This window comes from Achroia grisella, unplaced genomic scaffold (assembly GCF_030625045.1).
Source record: "Achroia grisella isolate CSIRO2021 unplaced genomic scaffold, CSIRO_AGI_Agris_v1 utg3972, whole genome shotgun sequence".
Taxonomy (NCBI): Eukaryota; Metazoa; Arthropoda; class Insecta; order Lepidoptera; family Pyralidae; genus Achroia; species Achroia grisella.
In genome coordinates this window covers 9911-31819 of record NW_026712838.1, presented here as the reverse complement: position 1 = coordinate 31819, position 21909 = coordinate 9911, and the positions used below count along the sequence as shown (strand labels likewise).

Sequence of the window (21909 nt, the reverse complement as noted above, 5' to 3'; positions counted from 1 at the left end):
TAGCTACTAATTTGAAAAAATATAATAAAGGAGTTAAGCAATTATTAAGGATGAATAAATTTAAGATCGGCGTCATTTTTGAACGCCCCGGTTTAGCTAATGCAGCCTTAGTTAATAAAAAATTTCTAGACGGATTTAAATTAAAGGCAAGTATACCAGCTTCAGCCACGGAAGTAACTGGAGTAGTTCAGCATGTTCCTACGCATCTATCGAACGAACAAATATACTCTAATATAACCAGCTCAAAAAATATTGTTTGTGTACGCAGATTCATGAGGCGTATTAAAGGTGATGATAACACCTTTACAATGCAGCCAACTAAAACCGTCTCCATCACATTTTCCTGTCCTGTACTTCCTGACACCGTCGACCTGAATAGCTGGCGCTTTGTGGTGAGGCCTTACATACCTCCTGTAAAGCAGTGTCTTAAATGTTTAAGGTATGGTCACATCGCTAAGTTTTGTAAGAACGCTGAAAGATGCTCAGTATGCGGAAATAATCATAATTTCAGAAACTGTTCGGCAAATATTAACGAAGCCAAATGTTGTCACTGCAATGGTAATCATATAGCCATTTCATCACAGTGTCCTATTAAGAAAAAGAAAATAGAGGAGAATAAAAATAAAGTACAAAGTTATGCTGATATTGTTAGAGAGAAATCATTTCCTCAATTAGGCAGTACCAAAACTTCACCTTCGGCACAATTTATATCCCTACTTAATTCTGACCAAATTTTAAATACCCTATTAGAATCAATTGTTAAAATTATAACATTGAATAGAACCAATGACAAAACAATATGTACAGAAAATATAAAACAAGTTCTCCTAGAGACATTACAGAATAAAAAAAATCCAGATTAATCTTTCTTTCTTTAATTTTTTATTTCTTTATGGACCATATAGTAATAGTCCAGTGGAATGCACAAAGTTTAGTAAGTAATCAACAAATCTTTACACATTTTCTATTGGAGAACAATATTCATATTGCTCTGATATCAGAAACCTGGCTAAAAGCCTACTATAAATTAAATATTAAAGGCTTTAACATTGTTAGATTAGACTCAGGCAATGACCACAACGGCGTTGCAATTTTAGTTCATAAAAGTATAGAATTCAGTAAAATTGATACATATAGTGATGATTCCTTACAGAATATTGCGGTACGATTAAAATATAAAAACACAGAAATGTCAGTTGTTAGTTTTTATAGCCCAAATAATTGTAGTCCACGTTTTAACAAAAATAAATTCAGTAATCTTCTTAATAGTATTCCAGAGCCCATGTTGGTTGCTGGTGATTTTAATGCTCATCACACAGCATGGGGTTGCTCGTCTATTAATGCTCGCGGTCGTGACATTCTTGAATGTATTGATGGTAACAACTTGGTCCTCTTAAATGATGGTACACCGACTACAGTAGGATCACACAGATGGCAGAGTAATGCGCTTGACCTTACTATTGCATCCCCTTGCATATCTCTTGCTTCACATTGGATAGTACATAATGATCCCTTAGGTAGCTACCATTTACCTGTAATAACAAAAATAGTAATTAATAACAATTGCTCTAGATTACCAGAATCCTTAGATTATCCCAAATTTCATAATTACAATCTTATAGATTGGACTGTGTATAAGAAGACCACAGATAGTTTGTTACAAGATTTTACACTTTACACTTATAGTAATTCACCCCTGCAGTGTTATTCTAAATTAATTGATATTTTAAATTTAGCTATAGACAAATGTTGTATACCAAAATCAAAACCCATAAGCTCTACAAATGATATTCCTTTTAAAAATAAAAGGATTCCATTACCTTGGTGGAATCAAAAATGTACTCTTGCAGTAGATAACTCTAAACAGGCATATGTTAATTTTAAAAACGACCCATCAGAGGCAAATTATATTGCTTTTAAAAGGTTACAAGCCAAAAAAAAATTAATACTTAAAAAAGAACAATCAATTAGCTGGAATAAGTTTTGTGAAAATTTTAATCGCACCACACCCATTTCCAAAATTTGGAATACTGTTAAAAAATTCAATAAAACTTATGTATATAGTCAGATTTCAAATAATAATAACTGGACACCTGACACTGTCGAGACCCAATTTAAATCACACATTAATGAAAATAGTAACAAATTAAATTATTTAAATAAACCCTTCACTTTCTATGAATTTAATGCAGCCATATCTACCCGAAGAGATACAGCATTTGGTCTCGATGGCATAGCATATAAATTATTAAAAAACCTCTCTTATAACTCTAAAAATATTGTTTTATGTATTTATAATGCACTGTGGAAAGATTCACTTATTCCTTCCGATTGGAAAAAAGATTGTATTATTCCAATTTTAAAACCAAACAAAAATGCAAATGATATAGATTCCTATAGACCTATAACTCTGACCTCCTGCATGGGAAAAATATTTGAGCAATTATTAAAACAAAGACTAGAATTCTACATAGAGAGTAATTGTTTATTACCAGCAAATCAGTTTGGTTTTCGTAGAGGTAAATCTGCCTCTGAGAGTGTTACTCATCTTCATATTGATATATTTAAAGCACTTAAATGCAATGAAGTTTTGATTGGGGTATTCTTTGATATTATCGGTGCATTCAATAATGTCAATCATCACATTCTCACTCTGGAACTTGTTTCTATTGGTATACCTGGAAAAATTATAAACTGGGTCTATAACTTTTTAAATGGTAGAGAAGTTTTTGTTAAAGTTAACAAGCAGTTAATAGGACCTCGTCTTTCTTATAAAGGTGTGTGTCAAGGTGGAATACTTAGTCCATTACTCTTTATCCTCTACATACACAAACTTAATTTAATTTTAGGACCACATGTCAGGAATCTTCAATTTGCAGATGACCTTGTTATATACTTTTCAGGCCCAGACATTAATAAAGTTACAGAAATAATAAGTAATGCATTGTTAAGATTAACAGATTACTTTAAATACCTCAATTTAGATGTAAGCCCTGACAAATCTAAAGTAGTAATATTTTCTAAAACTAATAAATCATACAAAAACATTAAAATATTATATAATAATTCACAACTACCTATTACTGCTGAAGTTAAATTTTTAGGTGTTATTTTTTGTAGCAATTTGTCTTGGAACAAATATGTTGATTATTTACTAGGTAAAGCTTCCAAAGCATTTAATATTATCAAAGCTCTATATAAATGTGATCCTAAGATCCTTTTAATGCTGTACAAATCCTTGATTCGCAGCCACTTTGAATATGGCTATCTATGTTTTGGTTCTGACCAAAACAAGCTTCATAAACTTGAAGTACTTCAGAATAATAATTTAAGATACATAACTGGTGCAATGAAAACAACCCCTATAAATTCCTTACAAGTAGAGTGCTGTATACCACCATTAAACCTGAGATTCTGGTACTTAAAACAAAGATTCATCCTAAAATTATTATCCTTTTCTGAAGACCCACTCTTACAAAAGCTCAAACATATTACTTCTTTATTTCCCCTTTCTAATTCTAAAACAGTTCCCTATATACTTCATGATTTCTCTGACTCAATCAATATTGATCAGCAATACAAAATTCACAAAAGCAATAGATTTTGGAATTGTTACCATGGACCATTTGAAAGTAAATTTCCAAATATTAATATTGTAATTGACTCTGAGTTAAGGACCAAACAAGAAGTTTATAACAAGTTGTCTACATTTTCAACTCATCAATCCATATTTACAGACGGTTCTAAAAACGAATCGAGAACATCCTTTGCTCTATACTTACCAAGTATCAGAACCGGTCATGGAACTAGAATACATAAAGAATTTAGTATTTTTTCAGCAGAATCTTTGGCTATTTTAAATGCACTTTGTTATATAAAAGATGATAGGGGCAATTGCAAAAAATGGTTAATTGTCACAGACAGTATGAGTGTTTTAACTGCTCTTCAAAGTAACAAACTACATTATAAAACTAATTATATCATAGATAGCATTAAGCAAATATTATATGAGCTCTCATTGGAGTGTTATGATATTATTTTATTATGGACACCATCACATATTGGTGTTTTCGGTAATGAAAACGCAGATTTCCTGGCAAGAACTATCACCAACAATGACATTGGCGTTGTCAAGGATGTTGCCATACCTTATTCCGACATTCTTTCTATAGTTTACAAGAGTTTTCGTCAAAAATGGATTGAACAGTGGCAACTTTCGCTAAAGACCAAGGGTAATTGGTTTTACTCCATTAACAAAAATATTCATTCCTCACCCTGGTTCACTAAATCTAGAGTTTATAAAAACCGGAAATTTTACACACTCCTTATACGACTTCGTTTTGGTCACGCTAGATTCAATAGTCATTTGTGCCGAATGAAAATAATTGATTCAAATGCATGTCAAGAGTGCAATAACAGCAGTCAGACCCTAAATCACATATTTTTCGAATGTTCTGCTTATAATATTCAACGCTTGGTCTTTATTGATAATTTACTGAACATTTACAAGAAACCGGAAAAAATCCCGCGCGACATCCAAGACATGCTAACTAATTTTGAAACATATATACCTATATATTTATACGTTACCTCGATATCGATGAAACTTTAAATAATTGATACAAGGATATGGACTACGGATAAGACTTAAATTTTGAACACGAATGAAAACATAATAAATAAATATACATAAGAATTGGCCTTTGGCCTCATCACTTGTTCAAATATGAAGAAGTTTAAAAGTAGACTAGGCTGTACGGTCTAAGGATCTTTGCCTGTTCCATCACTGAAAAGGAGATGGACGAATATGGAAAAAAAAAAAAAAAACTACTGTCTTGTTTCTATAAATAATATTTCATTATTATTTATTTGTATACATTTTCTTTTCATTCTGGTAGATTTAAGAAGAAGTGTGTCATTATTTAAATAAAATATAAAATGAGTGAAGAATTAAATAGCAACGTTAAAGAAATGAGACAGTTGTATTCTATGTTCCACCAAGAATATACTATAATGGCAGAGTAGTAAGTAATTGTTTGAAAGTAAATCTCTCAAAACTTTGGTGTATTTTAAGTTGTTTAAATTAACGGTAGGTCATAATTTCATAATAACATAATAATTACTGATTTTATTTCAGTCGTATGCTCCAAACTGAAAACTTGCAAGGTATTTACGTTATACCTTCATATGAAAACTCACTCAGTAAGTAATATTGCGAAATTACTTGTCTCATTTTTCGTTCTAAAACAATTTATTATGCACATATTTTCAAATTAACCATTCTATTTTCAGTATGGTTCGGTGTAATCTTTGTTAGAACTGGCCATTATGAAGGAGGTGTTTTTAGATTTACATTGGCTTTACCAGATAAGTTTCCAGATGATGATCTTCCTGTTAGTTGACAATTAAAATAATTATCATTATTGTTTATCGTATGTAATATTCACAAGCCTTATATTAATTTGTATCCATAGGTTGTAACATTTGTATCAAACCTGTATCATCCAGCTGTGGAGCCTAATACTGGAATTCTACATTTAAATGAAGTTTTTCCACAATGGGACAGGAAGCGCAACCATGTTTGGCAGCTTTTAAAATACATATACTGGATATTTCATAACTTGAATATTAAAGTGCCAGCAAATGTAGAAGCTTCAGTTGTGTAAGTTCAATCCTATTTATGGTAGTCTAAATACTAACATTGTAGTTATGCAACACCTCAAGTATATGAAGGAGGGTAACAGAAACTAATGCTCTCTAACAATATTCTAGAGAATTTAATGCTACTAGTTTTCTGAATTGTACAAAAACATACATTAGTATTTACTACTTGCAATAGCTGATTTACCAAAAGCATTAATCAATATAGAATAATATCATTGCCTGTCCTGTATCCCATTATTTGGGGTCTGCGCAGTATGTCATTCTCTTCTACTGCTCTCTATCGGTCATCGGTATATTGGTATCTAAGACTTCTTTTATTCATATCATCTTTCACACAATCCATCCATCTTTTTTTAGGGTGTTGTCTCCCTTTACATCCATCCACATTCATATTATACACTATAGAATATTATATTAATTATAAGAATGTCATCAGAAACAACAACTTACATTATATCAACTACTGCTTTTCTTTATTATATTTGTGTGCTCAGGTTTTTCTAAATGTCAATTTTTTTTTTTTTTTTGTTACTTAAACACTAAATAGACACACTGGAAGCTAAATATGAACAGGTTAAGAACAACTTTAGTAATGTGAAGCCTTATGACTGTGTTTATGTATAATAATAAAAATACTACCATATTTATTTTTTAATGTCTCTTGAGGAATATATAAATTTAGGCTTAACCATGCATTTTCTTTTACAGATACAAAACTAACAGAAAAGCATTTATAGACAAAGTGAAAGAATGTGTAGCATCAAGTATTGATCACATTTATGATGATCCCCCTATAGATGACAAACATTACATAACTTTTAAACCATATGATCCAGAGGTTCATGACACTGCCAAAAATGTAATGCTCAGACCACCGAAACCAAATGAAGGACTTTCACAAGGAATATCTTGGGTACAGCCAGGGTCATACCAACCTTTTTCTAAAGAGGAAACAACATGAGCAAGTAGTATTAATGGATATAATATTTATTTATTTTGCCATATAAGGTATCTGTGATAATAATAATTCAAAATAATATTTTTCATGATTTTATTTTCATAACAAATAACATTCTAAATGATTGATATTGTAATTTATATTGTCTTAATAAAATTACTAACAAATAATATACAACATAATATGAATAATTATCTAGACCTATCTTATTATTTTTTTAAGTACATAGGAATTGTTAATCAGGATCTGTTTTTATTTTCACATTAAACTTTTCAATTTTGTCAGAAAACCAATTCTTGTCTAGTTCATATGTTTCATTATTCCAGATAAAATGTGTAGGTGATAGATTATTCCCATTGTTAAACTTAAAATGTTTACTAAGCTCTATTGCCAGTTTCGATCGTATCAATCCAATTCCTCCATATTTATCATCTGCAGGATGATAGATTCTGCCTGTATTTGACATATATATTTTTTCGGGTAGAAATTGTGTTTTCAGTAAATCTCCAGCATAACCATATGTTAAAAAATATATGCCACTACTGTTATTAATCAAATGGGTATAAACTATTGGGACATCATCACATCTAATATAATTTCTCTCCCTTCCACATAATGACACAAAAGGAAACTCATCTTCATATCTTCCAGTAGTATTTAATTTAACTCTCTTGAAGAAAAACTCCAAAAATTTCTTTTCTTTGTAACATGAAGTAAAATTTTTCATTTTAGAATCATCCAAAAATAACTAGAAAAAATAAATAAGTAAACAAAGCAACAAAAACAGAAAAAAACAAGTTATCACGACATAAATGAATGTGGGTTAGGGATATTAGAAAAATATGCCATTATTATTTTTTTTTTTTTTTCATATGCAAGGGTAAGAAAATATTAGATCATTTTATGCCACTACTGACAATTAGAGATTTAAAGAACAAGATAAGTAGATGAGTGGGTTGCCTTAGAGCAATAGAATCACACCCATCCCACATGCTGAGTAAATTCCATTTCAGGTGCGAATCTGAGAGCCTGTATTTGAAGCAGTACTAGGCCCTAAGGAGAGCACAAGGCCTATGGCGTCAGCTATAATAAGTATAAGTAATGCTTCAGACAAATTTCTCCAGAGTTGTCCTTGAAGTCATGATCCATTAAGTCAATCTGAACATATTACACACTGTAAAGAAGAAGGGTTATGTTCTGATAGGCTTTCAACCACTCTTTCAATGTATAGACATTGATGGGTTGCATAGTCCAAAAGTTAATCCTCATCCCCAGCTGCAGCAAGTCAAGATGAGTTGAAAAGGCCCGGCATATACTGAGACATGTTGCCGGCACAATCTATTTATGGCCCAATCATCTACAATGGGTTAATGTTGACACATCCAAGGGAATAATTTATAAAAAATGACATTGATCATTACATATTTTATAAATTATATTATTTGTTTCATACTTTGGTCTAACAAACATCTGCATATTATTTTTTTTCTCAATATCTAATGTACAGATATTGTATGTATTGCCTGTTACAATGTATAGATACTAAATTCTCTTGACGTAATTTCCAAAACAATTCCCCAACAAATCCGCTTACTAAGGTTTCTAAAAATTCCTGATAAAATTACTATTTCTAGTTAATTAACAATAAAACAAATAGTTTAGTTAAATAATGTACTATGATAAATACTGGAGCCTACTATGTCAATGGAAAATCGAGAATACATCCAGCTTCATCTTACCATTCCTTGATGGTCGATGTAATAGAAATATTCTCTAATATTTGGTACGGGTTCCTGCCCTTGTTTATAGGTTATAAATCTACTTTGTATATTGGGAGATTTTATAAAATTAAGCTTTTGACACCAACTCTGTATGATTTTCATTTTTTATCCCGGAATAAATATTTTTTTATCTGTTAGACAAATTTGACATTACCTATGGTACCTAGCTATGTTGCCATCATATTGACATTTTTTTTATTTATTTAATATTTTACGGCTCTGGATATAAGTCTTTTTAGCCCAACAAAAAGTAAAGTTTTACGATATAAAGGACAAAAACTTAAAAACAATCACAATTTCTTCACAGTATTGGAACATATTGAGATTCTTAAATAGTGTTGGGTGCTGTCAAAGTCGTGTTTATTCAAAACTCATTAACACAAAATTAATGAATTTTTGAACGTTAGAACAATCACGACATGAACATATTCATGTCATTTTATTATATTTATCGAAATTCGTAACAAAAAGATTTATAACATTTACTCCCCTAAATAATTATAAGGCTTTATCACAATATTTTTTTATTGACATGTTGACTAAAACAGAATTATATTATATATACCATATTATAACTATTATTTTTATAAAATAACCTCGTATGGTGACATTTCATAAAACACATATGTTTCACGGCCGCGGTGGTCTAGCGGTTTAACACATCGCCTTATTTCCAATGGATTCTATTCCTCGGACGGCACAAACATTTCTATTCATGAGTATGATTGTTTGTATCTGGGTGGTTTCTATGTATAATGTATGTATTTACAAAAATAATATATCTGTATATTTGTATTAGTTCTCTGGTACCCATAACCGAAGCTCTAGCTAACTTAACTTGGTTCTAGATGGCACTGTGTATTTGACCTGAAATTATTATTATTATTATATTATGTTTAAAATATTTATCTGCTTGAAAGAATAAAAAATAGTTGGATTGTACCTGTTACTTTTTATCGTAAAAATAAAAATAATTGGGGAACTACAAAAAAATATTTTTGTACTGTTTAATTCAAACACAGTAATGGAACAATAGTGTACGTACGAATATTGTGGAAATATGTTCTGTAAACTTCGTATAAAACTTTAAACTAAACGTTTATACTATATTTTTAAATAAATAAATACGATTGAACAATTCTGTACCGTAAGTACAGCACTATATCGCTGCAGCTAGTAACATTTGAAATTTGGATTAATAAAAAAATAATGTCATTTACATCCCTCAGTCTAGTCTTCGAAATAAACAAAATATAATATATTAATGACCATAAACACAATAGCGATTTATCTCACAAATATCACATATTAATGTTACCAGTGTGGCCAATTTGGCATATTTTATGCTAAATTTAGCATATACGATATTTAGCATATTTATTTGTCGTTTAGCATATAACATATTTTTTAGCATATTTTGATCATGAAATAAAACGATTCTAATAATAACACCTTTGCAGATTTAGTAATATCGTTACTGTCACTACCACATTCCAATGCAGAAATTAAACGAGATTTTAGTCAAATGAATATAGTTAAAAACAAACTTCGCAACCGTTTATCAATAAAATTTAAATGCCATTTTGTGCATCAGATTCGGTCTAAAGAAGGCCTTTGCTATTCTTACACCATTCCGGATGAAGTTCTGCGATCTATAGGTAACATAAAGAGTTACAGTTTCGACAATCAAGCTTCCAGATCTACATCAGCAACACCATCCGTCCAAAATGAAGACCAAGATATTGATATCTTATTCAAAAACATAGTTGATTAAAACATAAAAGTCTAGATTTTGTTGATTATTAAAGAATTACAATTAAATGACATATTGACATTGTGACAAAATTTTAGCATAATTTTATGACATTTAGCATAATTTTGGCATAATATTAAGAACAATTTAGCATATTTTTTTTGTAGTCGTGTTGGCAACACGGAATGTTACCTGTTTAGAGGGACTTTTTTGGCGGGAAGTCAAATTGAGCGGGTGTTTTAAATTTTCTCCTTTTTGATTTTTTTTTATTTTAATTGTAATTTTATTGTAAATATTGTATATCTTATTGTAAATACCTAAATAATAAATCAAGCAAAGAAAATGAGTGATAGTAGCGACGGGGGAAACCCCGTCGACCGTGGAAAAAGTCAACGCGGCAAAAAACGGAAGATGTCGCCGAATCATTTAATTATATCCGAGGACTATAAAATGTATACAAAACCCAATTACAAAAGACAGTTTCCTGAAAATCATAGTGTAGATTGTGTTGTCTATGTAGAATCTACAGAAAATGAAAAAGTAGGGAATAAAAACCCCATTACTTTAACAAAGTTATTCACCGAAAATGTGAAAGGCATTGCAGGTGTACACAGAGTAAACGCCTATAAAATAGGTGTGACCTTTCGAAAGCCCGCACCAGCCAATAATTTTTTAAAAATGGACAATTTTTTAAACAAGTATAAATTCAAGGCTTTTGTACCAGCATATATCACAGAAAAAACTGGTATCATAAGATACGTACCGACAGACATGTCCAACGAAGATATTTATAAAAGTATTAGTTGTGATACCGAAGTGATATCCATCAAACGTTTTATGAAAAAAGTAGAGGGAAAACTATCTCCATTGGGCACTGTAGCCGTCACATTTGCAGCTACCACTTTACCACAATATGCCTACATACAATTATTTAGATATCCTGTACACACTTATATTCCACCATTAGTCCAATGTTACAAATGTCTGAAGTTTAACCATTCAGCTAAAGTATGCCGTAGCTCACAGATGTGCTCATCATGTGCTGGTCAACACTCATACAAAGAATGTGATGTAGAAGAAATCGTTTGTATCAATTGTAGTGGTAACCACTTAGCAATTTCGAGAGATTGTCCCGTTAAAAAGAAGAAAATTGAAGAAAAAAGAAGTAAATATGTCAATCACTCCTATGCCGCTGTTGTGTATGCCCTCAAGTAGTACAACCCCAAAAGTATATCCCACTTTAGAGAAATCTTTAAATGTATATAATTCACAATTTAAACAAAATGTAAATAATAATAATACTGCATTCAATGCAGATCAAATTGTAAATAATGAAATTATAATTAATGCATTAGTTAAATCTCTTGTTGCTCTCGGTAACAACAAAGAGAAAATGTCAATAACTAATAAGACAATAAAAGAAATATTGTTGTCAAATTTAATTTAATGAATACATACTAAAATATAGCCCAGTTTAATATACAAAGCTTACAGAGTAAAAAAGCTCTGTTGCAAAAATACATGAATGAACAAAATATTGATATCTGTCTCATTAATGAGACATGGCTTAAAAGTAACAGTAAAATTCCTAAATTTACATCCTATAATTTCATATTCAAAAACTCAGTAAATACACACAATGGAGTGGGTATTTTAATAAAAGAAAATTTTAAATATAATATCATAACTACTACTTTTTATGAATCAGTTCAGAATATATGTATTGCAATAGAAACATCCATAGGCAAATTAAACATACTATGTGTGTATTGTCCTCCTAATGGAAGATTTGATACCAACAAACTGAAAAAAGTTCTACTTAGTGCTCCTAAGCCATGTCTCATTATGGGTGATTTTAATGCACATCATATTTTGTTTGGTTGTCATACAAACAATAGTAGAGGTAATAACATATACAATCTCATAGATGAACTTGACTTATGTGTGTTAAATGATGGTAGTCCAACCACCATTCAATCACCAAACAGGCAGGCATCAGCAATAGATATAACATTAGTTAGTCCCCGAATAGCTCCTCTCTGTGAGTGGAAAGTCCATGATGACCCGATGGGCAGCTATCACTATCCAACTCAGGTAAGTGTAAATGTGAGGCCATCAGTGTATGAGGTCCGACCTGTAGAAGAAAAATTTTTATATAATAAAGCAGACTGGTCGAAATATTTTTCTTTATCAGAAAGTATTTTTTCCCACTTAAATGTACATAATAATGTAAATAATGACACACCATTACAATTTTATAATAATTTTGTTAATATTTTATATGACATCAGAGACAAGACAGTACCAAAATCAAAGTTTAAACAAACTATACACACTTTAAGAAAACCAGTGCCTTGGTGGAACAAAACATGTGATGATGCTGTTCAACAGTCTAAGAGAGCCCTTTTACAATATAGAGTTACCCCAACAATTGTTAACTTCATAAATTATAAAAAAGTTGATGCTAAAAAAAAAAGAATTCTAAAGGAACAACGCATAGATTCCTGGCAAGAGTTGTGTAGTAGCTTCAATAGAATGACACCTATTTCAAAAATATGGAGTTCCATTAAAAAGTTTAAAAGGATAGGTACATCTTCCAACAAAAATTTTAATGATGACTGGGTACAAAGTTTCTTAGATATGTTGACAGCTCCATCACAATGCAATGATGCAAATTTAGTTGATATATTGAATCAATCTGATAAAAATGACAGTGACTCCTTTCTCAACAGACCCTTTACACTGGCCGAGCTTCATATTTCGCTTAAGAGTAGGAAAGATACAACACCAGGTTTGGACAATATTACATATAAATTAATAAAACAGCTACATCCAAATGCAATTAAAATACTATTAGATATATACAATAAACTTTGGGAGAATTTAATAATACCGGAATCCTGGAAAACCCAGTGTGTTATTCCAATTTTGAAACCAAATAAGGATATTAACTGTGCATCATCATATAGGCCCATTTCCTTGTCATCGTGTCTAGGCAAACTATTTGAAAACATGTTAAAATTACGTTTGGACTACTTTACTGAAACACAGAATAAGTTGCCAGATATTCAGTTTGGATTCAGAAAAGGCAAAAGTTGTTCTGAAAGCTTTGTAACTCTTATATCCCTATTAAAAAAAGCAAAATTAAGTCATTCCAATGTTGTGTGTGTATTTTTAGATGTTAAAGGTGCTTTCGATAATGTAAATATAGAATCCTTAATTCATGTGCTACATAATTTAAATTTCCCCTGCAAAATATTAAACTGGATTTTTAATTTTTTAAAAAACAGAACTGTTTATGTTAAGTATAATAATATCCTACATGGACCTAAATATGTTAACAGGGGAACAATGCAGGGAGCAACCCTGTCCCCTCTATTGTATGGCTTGTATACATCTGAAATCCTCAATTATGTGGATACTACAAAAGTTAACATACTACAGTTTGCAGATGATTTGCTTTTATACACTGAGAGTCAAAGTTTGCCTTTGGCTATAAATAATATAAATACTGCACTAAATCAATTACAAAAGTATTATTCAAATATTCTAAAACTAGAAATCAGTTCAGAAAAAAGCTCTGTGTTAGTATTTAGTAGAGATACATTCACACAAACTAATCTTAAAATTATGTATAATAACAAAATAATACCCATTGTCCATCAACACAAATTTTTAGGTATAGTTTTGGACAATAAATTAAAATTTGATAAACATATAGATTACATTTGTCAAAATGCAATGAGGAGCATAAATATTTTGAGATGTTTAGCAGGAACTTACTGGGGCTCTGATCCCAAAACACTCAATATACTGTATAAAAGCATAGTCAGAAGTCATTTTGATTATAGTAGTTTAGCCTATATGACTGCTAGTACCACGTTGTTGAGGAAATTAGATGTTATACAAAATATAGGGTTGAGAATCATTAGTGGAGCTATGCGTTCCACGCCTATAAATAGTATGGAAGTTGAAAATTGTATACCTCCATTGTTTCTAAGACGTTTGCAACTGGCAGAAAGATTTTGTATAAAGGAATTATCTTCCAGTAATAGTATTGTGCTTAAAAATATTTTATATCCTGCACAGCTTTCTCAGTTAGTTGTAGGTTCCCCCATATCAGCATCTGTTATTATTTCAGGATCATTACCTGAAATTTCAATAATAATGACACATGTTAAAAATGCTACAGGTGGAATATATATAAATGACAAATGGCCAGTATACAAATGTCCATATGATTCACTAATCTGTTTCCTTGACACTACATTTCATTTAGATTTAATATATAACAAATATGACTTTGCAGAATTTTTAAATAAGAAATCAGAATTTTATGTTATTTATACCGATGGTTCTAAAAATTTAAATGATGTTAAAGCAGCTTATTATGATCCACAAAAGAAATATACTAAATGTATTAAACTCAAAAGTAATTGCAGCATCTTTACAGCCGAAAGTTATGCTATATTAAGTGCTTTGTTATATGTTAATAACCTTGTAAATAATGTAAATATACTAATAGTTACTGATTCAAGAGTGTATTGGAGACTTTATCCAGTGGCAATTGTACATATAAACAAAATTATATTATATATGAAATAAAAAATAGGTTAATAACTTTAAGTAAAAATAAGAATGTAGAATTTGTATGGGTACCCTCACACAGTGGCATACCTGGAAATGAGGTCGTAGACTTGGCAACTCGTCAACAATATGATGAAGATCAGACAGACATTTTGAAAGTGCCATTTACCGACTACTACCAATATTTTAAAAGTAACTTACGAAGAGTGTGGAAAGAGTACTGGAACATAACCACAGAAAATAAAGGAAAATGGTATGCAGAATTACAGCCAGACTTACCAGTGACACCTTGGTACAGCAAATTCAAATATTACAATAGAAAATTTATCACTATCATCAATCGTCTACGTTTCGGCCATTGTTTAGTTCCATCCCATCTCAACAGAATTAAAATCACAAATGACAACAGATGCAACCACTGTTTCAAGATAAATGCTGACATAAACCATATTATATTTGAATGCCAAGTTTTCAACATACAACGGTTGATTCTTGTCAGTGACATTAGTGACATCGCAAAGGAACACTCACAAAGTATTCCCCGCCGCGTTCAAGATTTGCTATCTCACTTTGCATATTTTATTCCAATATATAACTACATTGTACATACTGTGGAAAAAATTTAATATTAATGAATAATTACTAAAATTGTACTGTCTAAGCTTGTATAATAGTTTATTTCTTATGTTTTGTATTAAATTCATTATAAAAATGTATTCGACTGAAGGACTTGTATCCATGGTCATGAATAAAGCATTATTAAAAAAAAAAAAACCTGTTTAGAGGTTTTTTGGCGGGAAGTCAAATTGAGCGGGTGTTTTAAATCTTCTCCTTTTTGATTTTTTTATTTTAATTGTAATTTTATTGTAAATATTGTATATCTTATTGTAAATACCTAAATAGTAAATCAAGCAGAGAAAATGAGTGATAGTAGCGACGGGGGAAACCCCGTCGACCGTGGAAAAAGTCAACGCGGCAAAAAACGGAAGATGTCGCCGAATCATTTAATTATATCCGAGGACTATAAAATGTATATAAAACCCAATTACAAAAGACAGTTTCCTGAAAATCATAGTGTAGATTGTGTTGTCTATGTAGAATCTACAGAAAATGAAAAAGTTGGGAATAAAAACCCCATTACTTTAACAAAGTTATTCACCGAAAATGTGAAAGGCATTGCAGGTGTACACAGAGTAAACGCCTATAAAATAGGTGTGACCTTTCGAAAGCCCGCACCAGCCAATAATTTTTTAAAAATGGACAATTTTTTAAACAAGTATAAATTCAAGGCTTTTGTACCAGCATATATCACAGAAAAAACTGGTATCATAAGATACGTACCGACAGACATGTCCAACGAAGATATTTATAAAAGTATTAGTTGTGATACCGAAGTGATATCCATCAAACGTTTTATGAAAAAAGTAGAGGGAAAACTATCTCCATTGGGCACTGTAGCCGTCACATTTGCAGCTACCACTTTACCACAATATGCCTACATACAATTATTTAGATATCCTGTACACACTTATATTCCACCATTAGTCCAATGTTACAAATGTCTGAAGTTTAACCATTCAGCTAAAGTATGCCGTAGCTCACAGATGTGCTCATCATGTGCTGGTCAACACTCATACAAAGAATGTGATGTAGAAGAAATCGTTTGTATCAATTGTAGTGGTAACCACTTAGCAATTTCGAGAGATTGTCCCATTAAAAAGAAGAAAATTGAAGAAAAAAGAAGTAAATATGTCAATCACTCCTATGCCTCTGTTGTGAGTATGCCCTCAAGTAGTACAACCCCAAAAGTATATCCCACTTTAGAGAAATCTTTAAATGTATATAATTCACAATTTAAACAAAATGTAAATAATAATAATACTGCATTCAATGCAGATCAAATTGTAAATAATGAAATTATAATTAATGCATTAGTTAAATCTCTTGTTGCTCTCGGTAACAACAAAGAGAAAATGTCAATAACTAATAAGACAATAAAAGAAATATTGTTGTCAAATTTAATTTAATGAATACATACTTAAATATAGCCCAGTTTAATATACAAAGCTTACAGAGTAAAAAAGCTCTGTTGCAAAAATACATGAATGAACAAAATATTGATATCTGTCTCATTAATGAGACATGGCTTAAAAGTAACAGTAAAATTCCTAAATTTACATCCTATAATTTCATATTCAAAAACTCAGTAAATACACACAATGGAGTGGGTATTTTAATAAAAGAAAATTTTAAATATAATATCATAACTACTACTTTTTATGAATCAGTTCAGAATATATGTATTGCAATAGAAACATCCATAGGCAAATTAAACATATTATGTGTGTATTGTCCTAACAAACTGAAAAAAGTTCTACTTAGTGCTCCTAAGCCATGTCTCATTATGGGTGATTTTAATGCACATCATATTTTGTTTGGTTGTCATACAAACAATAGTAGAGGTAATAACATATACAATCTCATAGATGAACTTGACTTATGTGTGTTAAATGATGGTAGTCCAACCACCATTCAATCACCAAACAGGCAGGCATCAGCAATAGATATAACATTAGTTAGTCCCCGAATAGCTCCTCTCTGTGAGTGGAAAGTCCATGATGACCCGATGGGCAGCTATCACTATCCAACTCACGTAAGTGTAAATGTGAGGCCAACAGTGTATGAGGTCCGACCTGTAGAAGAAAAATTTTTATATAATAAAGCAGACTGGTCGAAATATTTTTCTTTATCAGAAAGTATTTTTTCCCACTTAAATGTACATAATAATGTAAATAATGACACACCATTACAATTTTATAATAATTTTGTTAATATTTTATATGACATCAGAGACAAGACAGTACCAAAATCAAAGTTTAAACAAACTATACACACTTTAAGAAAACCAGTGCCTTGGTGGAACAAAACATGTGATGATGCTGTTCAACAGTCTAAGAGAGCCCTTTTACAATATAGAGTTACCCCAACAATTGTTAACTTCATAAATTATAAAAAAGTTGATGCTAAAAAAAAAAGAATTCTAAAGGAACAACGCATAGATTCCTGGCAAGAGTTGTGTAGTAGCTTCAATAGAATGACACCTATTTCAAAATATGGAGTTCCATTAAAAAGTTTAAAAGGATAGGTACATCTTCCAACAAAAATTTTAATGACTGGGTACAAAGTTTCTTAGATATGTTGACAGCTCCATCACAATGCAATGATGCAAATTTAGTTGATATATTGAATCAATCTGATAAAAATGATAGTGACTCCTTTCTCAACAGACCCTTTACACTGGCCGAGCTTCATATTTCGCTTAAGAGTAGGAAAGATACAACACCAGGTTTGGACAATATTACATATAAATTAATAAAACAGCTACATCCAAATGCAATTAAAATACTATTAGATATATACAATAAACTTTGGGAGAATTTAATAATACCGGAATCCTGGAAAACCCAGTGTGTTATTCCAATTTTGAAACCTAATAAGGATATTAACTGTGCATCATCTTATAGGCCCATTTCCTTGTCATCGTGTCTAGGCAAACTATTTGAAAACATGTTAAAATTACATTTGGACTACTTTACTGAAACACAGAATAAATTGCCAGATATTCAGTTTGGATTCAGAAAAGGCAAAAGTTGTTCTGAAAGCTTTGTAACTCTTATATCCCTATTAAAAAAAGCAAAATTAAGTCATTCCAATGTTGTGTGTGTATTTTTAGATGTTAAAGGTGCTTTCGATAATGTAAATATAGAATCCTTAATTCATGTGCTACATAATTTAAATTTCCCCTGCAAAATATTAAACTGGATTTTTAATTTTTTAAAAAACAGAACTGTTTATGTTAAGTATAATAATATCCTACATGGACCTAAATATGTTAACAGGGGAACAATGCAGGGAGCAACCCTGTCCCCTCTATTGTATGGCTTGTATACATCTGAAATCCTCAATTATGTGGATACTACAAAAGTTAACATACTACAGTTTGCAGATGATTTGCTTTTATACACTGAGAGTCAAAGTTGCCTTTGGCTATAAATAATATAAATACTGCACTAAATCAATTACAAAAGTATTATTCAAATATTCTAAAACTAGAAATCAGTTCAGAAAAAAGCTCTGTGTTAGTATTTAGTAGAGATACATTCACACAATCTAATCTTAAAATTATGTATAATAACAAAATAATACCCATTGTCCATCAACACAAATTTTTAGGTATAGTTTTGGACAATAAATTAAAATTTGATAAACATATAGATTACATTTGTCAAAATGCAATGAGGAGCATAAATATTTTAAGATGTTTAGCAGGGACTTATTGGGGCTCTGATCCCAAAACACTCAATATACTGTATAAAAGCATAGTCAGAAGTCATTTTGATTATAGTAGTTTAGCCTATATGACTGCTAGTACCACGTTGTTGAGGAAATTAGATGTTATACAAAATATAGGGTTGAGAATCATTAGTGGAGCTATGCGTTCCACGCCTATAAATAGTATGGAAGTTGAAAATTGTATACCTCCATTGTCTCTAAGACGTTTGCAACTGGCAGAAAGATTTTGTATAAAGGAATTATCTTCCAGTAATAGTATTGTGCTTAAAAATATTTTATATCCTGCACAGCTTTCTCAGTTAGTTGTAGGTTCCCCCATATCAGCATCTGTTATTATTTCAGGATCATTACCTGAAATTTCAATAATAATGACACATGTTAAAAATGCTACAGGTGGAATATATATAAATGACAAATGGCCAGTATACAAATGTCCATATGATTCACTAATCTGTTTCCTTGACACTACATTTCATTTAGATTTAATATATAACAAATATGACTTTGCAGAATTTTTAAATAAGAAATCAGAATTTTATGTTATTTATACCGATGGTTCTAAAAATTTAAATGATGTTAAAGCAGCTTATTATGATCCACAAAAGAAATATACTAAATGTATTAAACTCAAAAGTAATTGCAGCATCTTTACAGCCGAAAGTTATGCTATATTAAGTGCTTTGTTATATGTTAATAACCTTGTAAATAATGTAAATATACTAATAGTTACTGATTCAAGAGTGTATTGGAGACTTTATCCAGTGGCAATTGTACATATAAACAAAATTATATTATATATGAAATAAAAAATAGGTTAATAACTTTAATTAAAAATAAGAATGTAGAATTTGTATGGGTACCCTCACACAGTGGCATACCTGGAAATGAGGTAGTAGACTTGGCAACTCGTCAACAATATGATGAATATCAGACAGACATTTTGAAAGTGCCATTTACCGACTACTACCAATATTTTAAAAGTAACTTACGAAGAGTGGGGAAGGAGGACTGGAACAGAACCCCAGAAAATAAGGGAAAATGGTATGCAGAATTACAGCCAGACTTACCAGTGACACCTTGGTACAGCAAATTCAAATATTACAATAGAAAATTTATTACTATCATCAATCGTCTACGTTTCGGCCATTGTTTAGTTCCATCCCATCTCAACAGAATTAAAATCACAAATGACAACAGATGCAACCACTGTTTCAAGATAAATGCTGACATAAACCATATTATATTTGAATGCCAAGTTTTCAACATACAACGGTTGATTCTTGTCAGTGACATTAGTGACATCGCAAAGGAACACTCACAAAGTATTCCCCGCCGCGTTCAAGATTTGCTATCTCACTTTGCATATTTTATTCCAATATATAACTACATTGTACATACTGTGGAAAAAATTTAATATTAATGAATTATTACTAAAATTGTATTGTCTAAGCTTATATAATAGTTTATTTCTTATGTTTTGTATTAAATTCATTATAAAAATGTGTTCGACTGAAGGACTTGTATCCATGGTCATGAATAAAGCATTATTAAAAAAAAAAACCTGTTTAGAGTATTATGTTCCTTGTATTTAGCTCTATCGTCACAGAGTATATAAACCTACTGTGGATTATGGTATAAGAAATATTAATATTGATAATGAACCTCGTTCATCATAAAATAATATAATAAAAACAACAAAGAAAGTGTAATCTTTACTATAGTTTCTCAAACACTAATTTAAACCAAAATGCTATTTTCAGATACAATGATGTCTCTGATCATATTATTACTCTTCTGTGCTGATTACTGTCACTCTACTCTTACATCTGTTTGTGTCAGATTGTTAAATTCCTACAATAAAAAAATATGTGTACACACCACAGTTCTTTAATTTAAATAAAATATATTATTTGTAATACAAAACAGTACAAAAGTATTTTAAAACTACTTGCAGAATATTTGTATATAGACACTGATAATTTTACCTTAATTAGGATTTCGTTTAAATCCACAAGGTTAAACACTTATACTTGGAATGGATTTATGTATAAATATTTACTAGTAAATGCCATGGAATCCATTCGTAGGTCATGGAAACTGCGTACGTATTTAATCACTAAATCTATATATCATAAAAATAATTATGACTTCTATTTGTACTTATGTAGATGTTACATTTTTTTGCTGCAGAAGAATTCGTCGCCCACAAAGCAAATGTCAATTGCTTGGCAATGGGACACAAATCGAATCAAGTCTTAGCAACTGGAGGTGACGATAAAAAAGTTAATTTATGGGCTATTGGTAGACAGAGCTGCTTGATGGTGAGTAAAAATATTAATATTAAGTTCAACAAGACTCCTACTTGAGGTTGAATTGTATTTGGCAATGTTTTACTTGATTTTATTTCGTTCAACTACTACTCACAAACTACTGAACTTTAAAAAATAGATGAAATTGATTTATAAACAAAACTAATACATTTAAAAATTATATCTGTATTATTTTATCAGTAATGTTATAAAGATATATTAAACTATACACTTAATACATACATACAGTTCTACAAAATACTAAATGAACCTGCTTTATTTAAATTAGCTTCAGCACCTGTTAAAGTAATAATTCATATAAAGATGCTATATTAAAATCTTCAATAAACTGCCAAATCTCATGATTGATGCCCGATGTAGGCATTTAATAACTTGAACTTTTATTGTTTTGAGAAACTTGAAATAAAATGAATGAGTTTGAATAAATAGTTTAAAATTCTTGCCTTAGACCCATTTTCTTTTGATCCTGTATCAGAAAACATA

General features: G+C 30.6%; 2 protein-coding genes and 1 long non-coding RNA gene across 4 annotated transcripts; 1 reads left to right on the top strand and 2 right to left on the bottom strand.

Annotated features, from left to right (window-relative positions):
• Nucleotides 1–4832: 4832 nt before the first annotated feature.
• Nucleotides 4833–8447, top strand: LOC131844130 (protein crossbronx homolog). Of its 2 annotated transcripts, XM_059192930.1 has the most exons (6): nt 4833–5024; nt 5138–5202; nt 5293–5393; nt 5475–5662; nt 6373–6672; nt 7636–8447. In XM_059192930.1, the coding sequence occupies exons 1-5, from the start codon at nt 4939–4941 to the stop codon at nt 6623–6625; spliced, it is 693 nt and encodes a 230-aa protein (XP_059048913.1). In that variant the 5' UTR covers nt 4833–4938; the 3' UTR covers nt 6626–6672; nt 7636–8447. The 2 variants fall into 2 exon arrangements, with proteins under 2 accessions (XP_059048913.1, XP_059048912.1); XM_059192929.1 differs by lacking the exon at nt 7636–8447 and having other exon boundaries at nt 6373–6711.
• Nucleotides 6757–8563, bottom strand: LOC131844131 (UPF0598 protein CG30010-like). Its single transcript, XM_059192931.1, has 2 exons — nt 8362–8563; nt 6757–7370 (listed from the first exon to the last, which is right to left on the bottom strand). The coding sequence occupies exons 1-2, from the start codon at nt 8503–8505 to the stop codon at nt 6858–6860; spliced, it is 657 nt and encodes a 218-aa protein (XP_059048914.1). The 5' UTR covers nt 8506–8563; the 3' UTR covers nt 6757–6857.
• An 8542-nt stretch (nt 8564–17105) lies between these two features.
• Nucleotides 17106–20529, bottom strand: LOC131844155 (uncharacterized). The gene is made up of 3 exons (XR_009357570.1): nt 20164–20529; nt 19283–19447; nt 17106–17436 (listed from the first exon to the last, which is right to left on the bottom strand). It is a non-coding gene; the product is annotated as an uncharacterized LOC131844155 (long non-coding RNA).
• Between the last annotated feature and the right edge of the window lie 1380 nt (nt 20530–21909).

Bases quoted from the DNA above. Each gene is read 5' to 3' on its own strand.
- LOC131844130 (XM_059192930.1), top strand. From the start codon at position 4,939: ATGAGTGAAGAATTAAATAGCAACGTTAAAGAAATGAGACAGTTGTAT. The intron at 5,025-5,137 runs GTAAGTAATTGT...ATTTTATTTCAG, and splicing joins TATACTATAATGGCAGAGTA to TCGTATGCTCCAAACTGAAA. The intron at 5,663-6,372 runs GTAAGTTCAATC...TTTCTTTTACAG, and splicing joins AATGTAGAAGCTTCAGTTGT to ATACAAAACTAACAGAAAAG.
- LOC131844131 (XM_059192931.1), bottom strand. From the start codon at position 8,505: ATGAAAATCATACAGAGTTGGTGTCAAAAGCTTAATTTTATAAAATCT. The intron at 7,371-8,361 runs GTAAGATGAAGC...TATTTTTTCTAG, and splicing joins ACATCGACCATCAAGGAATG to TTATTTTTGGATGATTCTAA.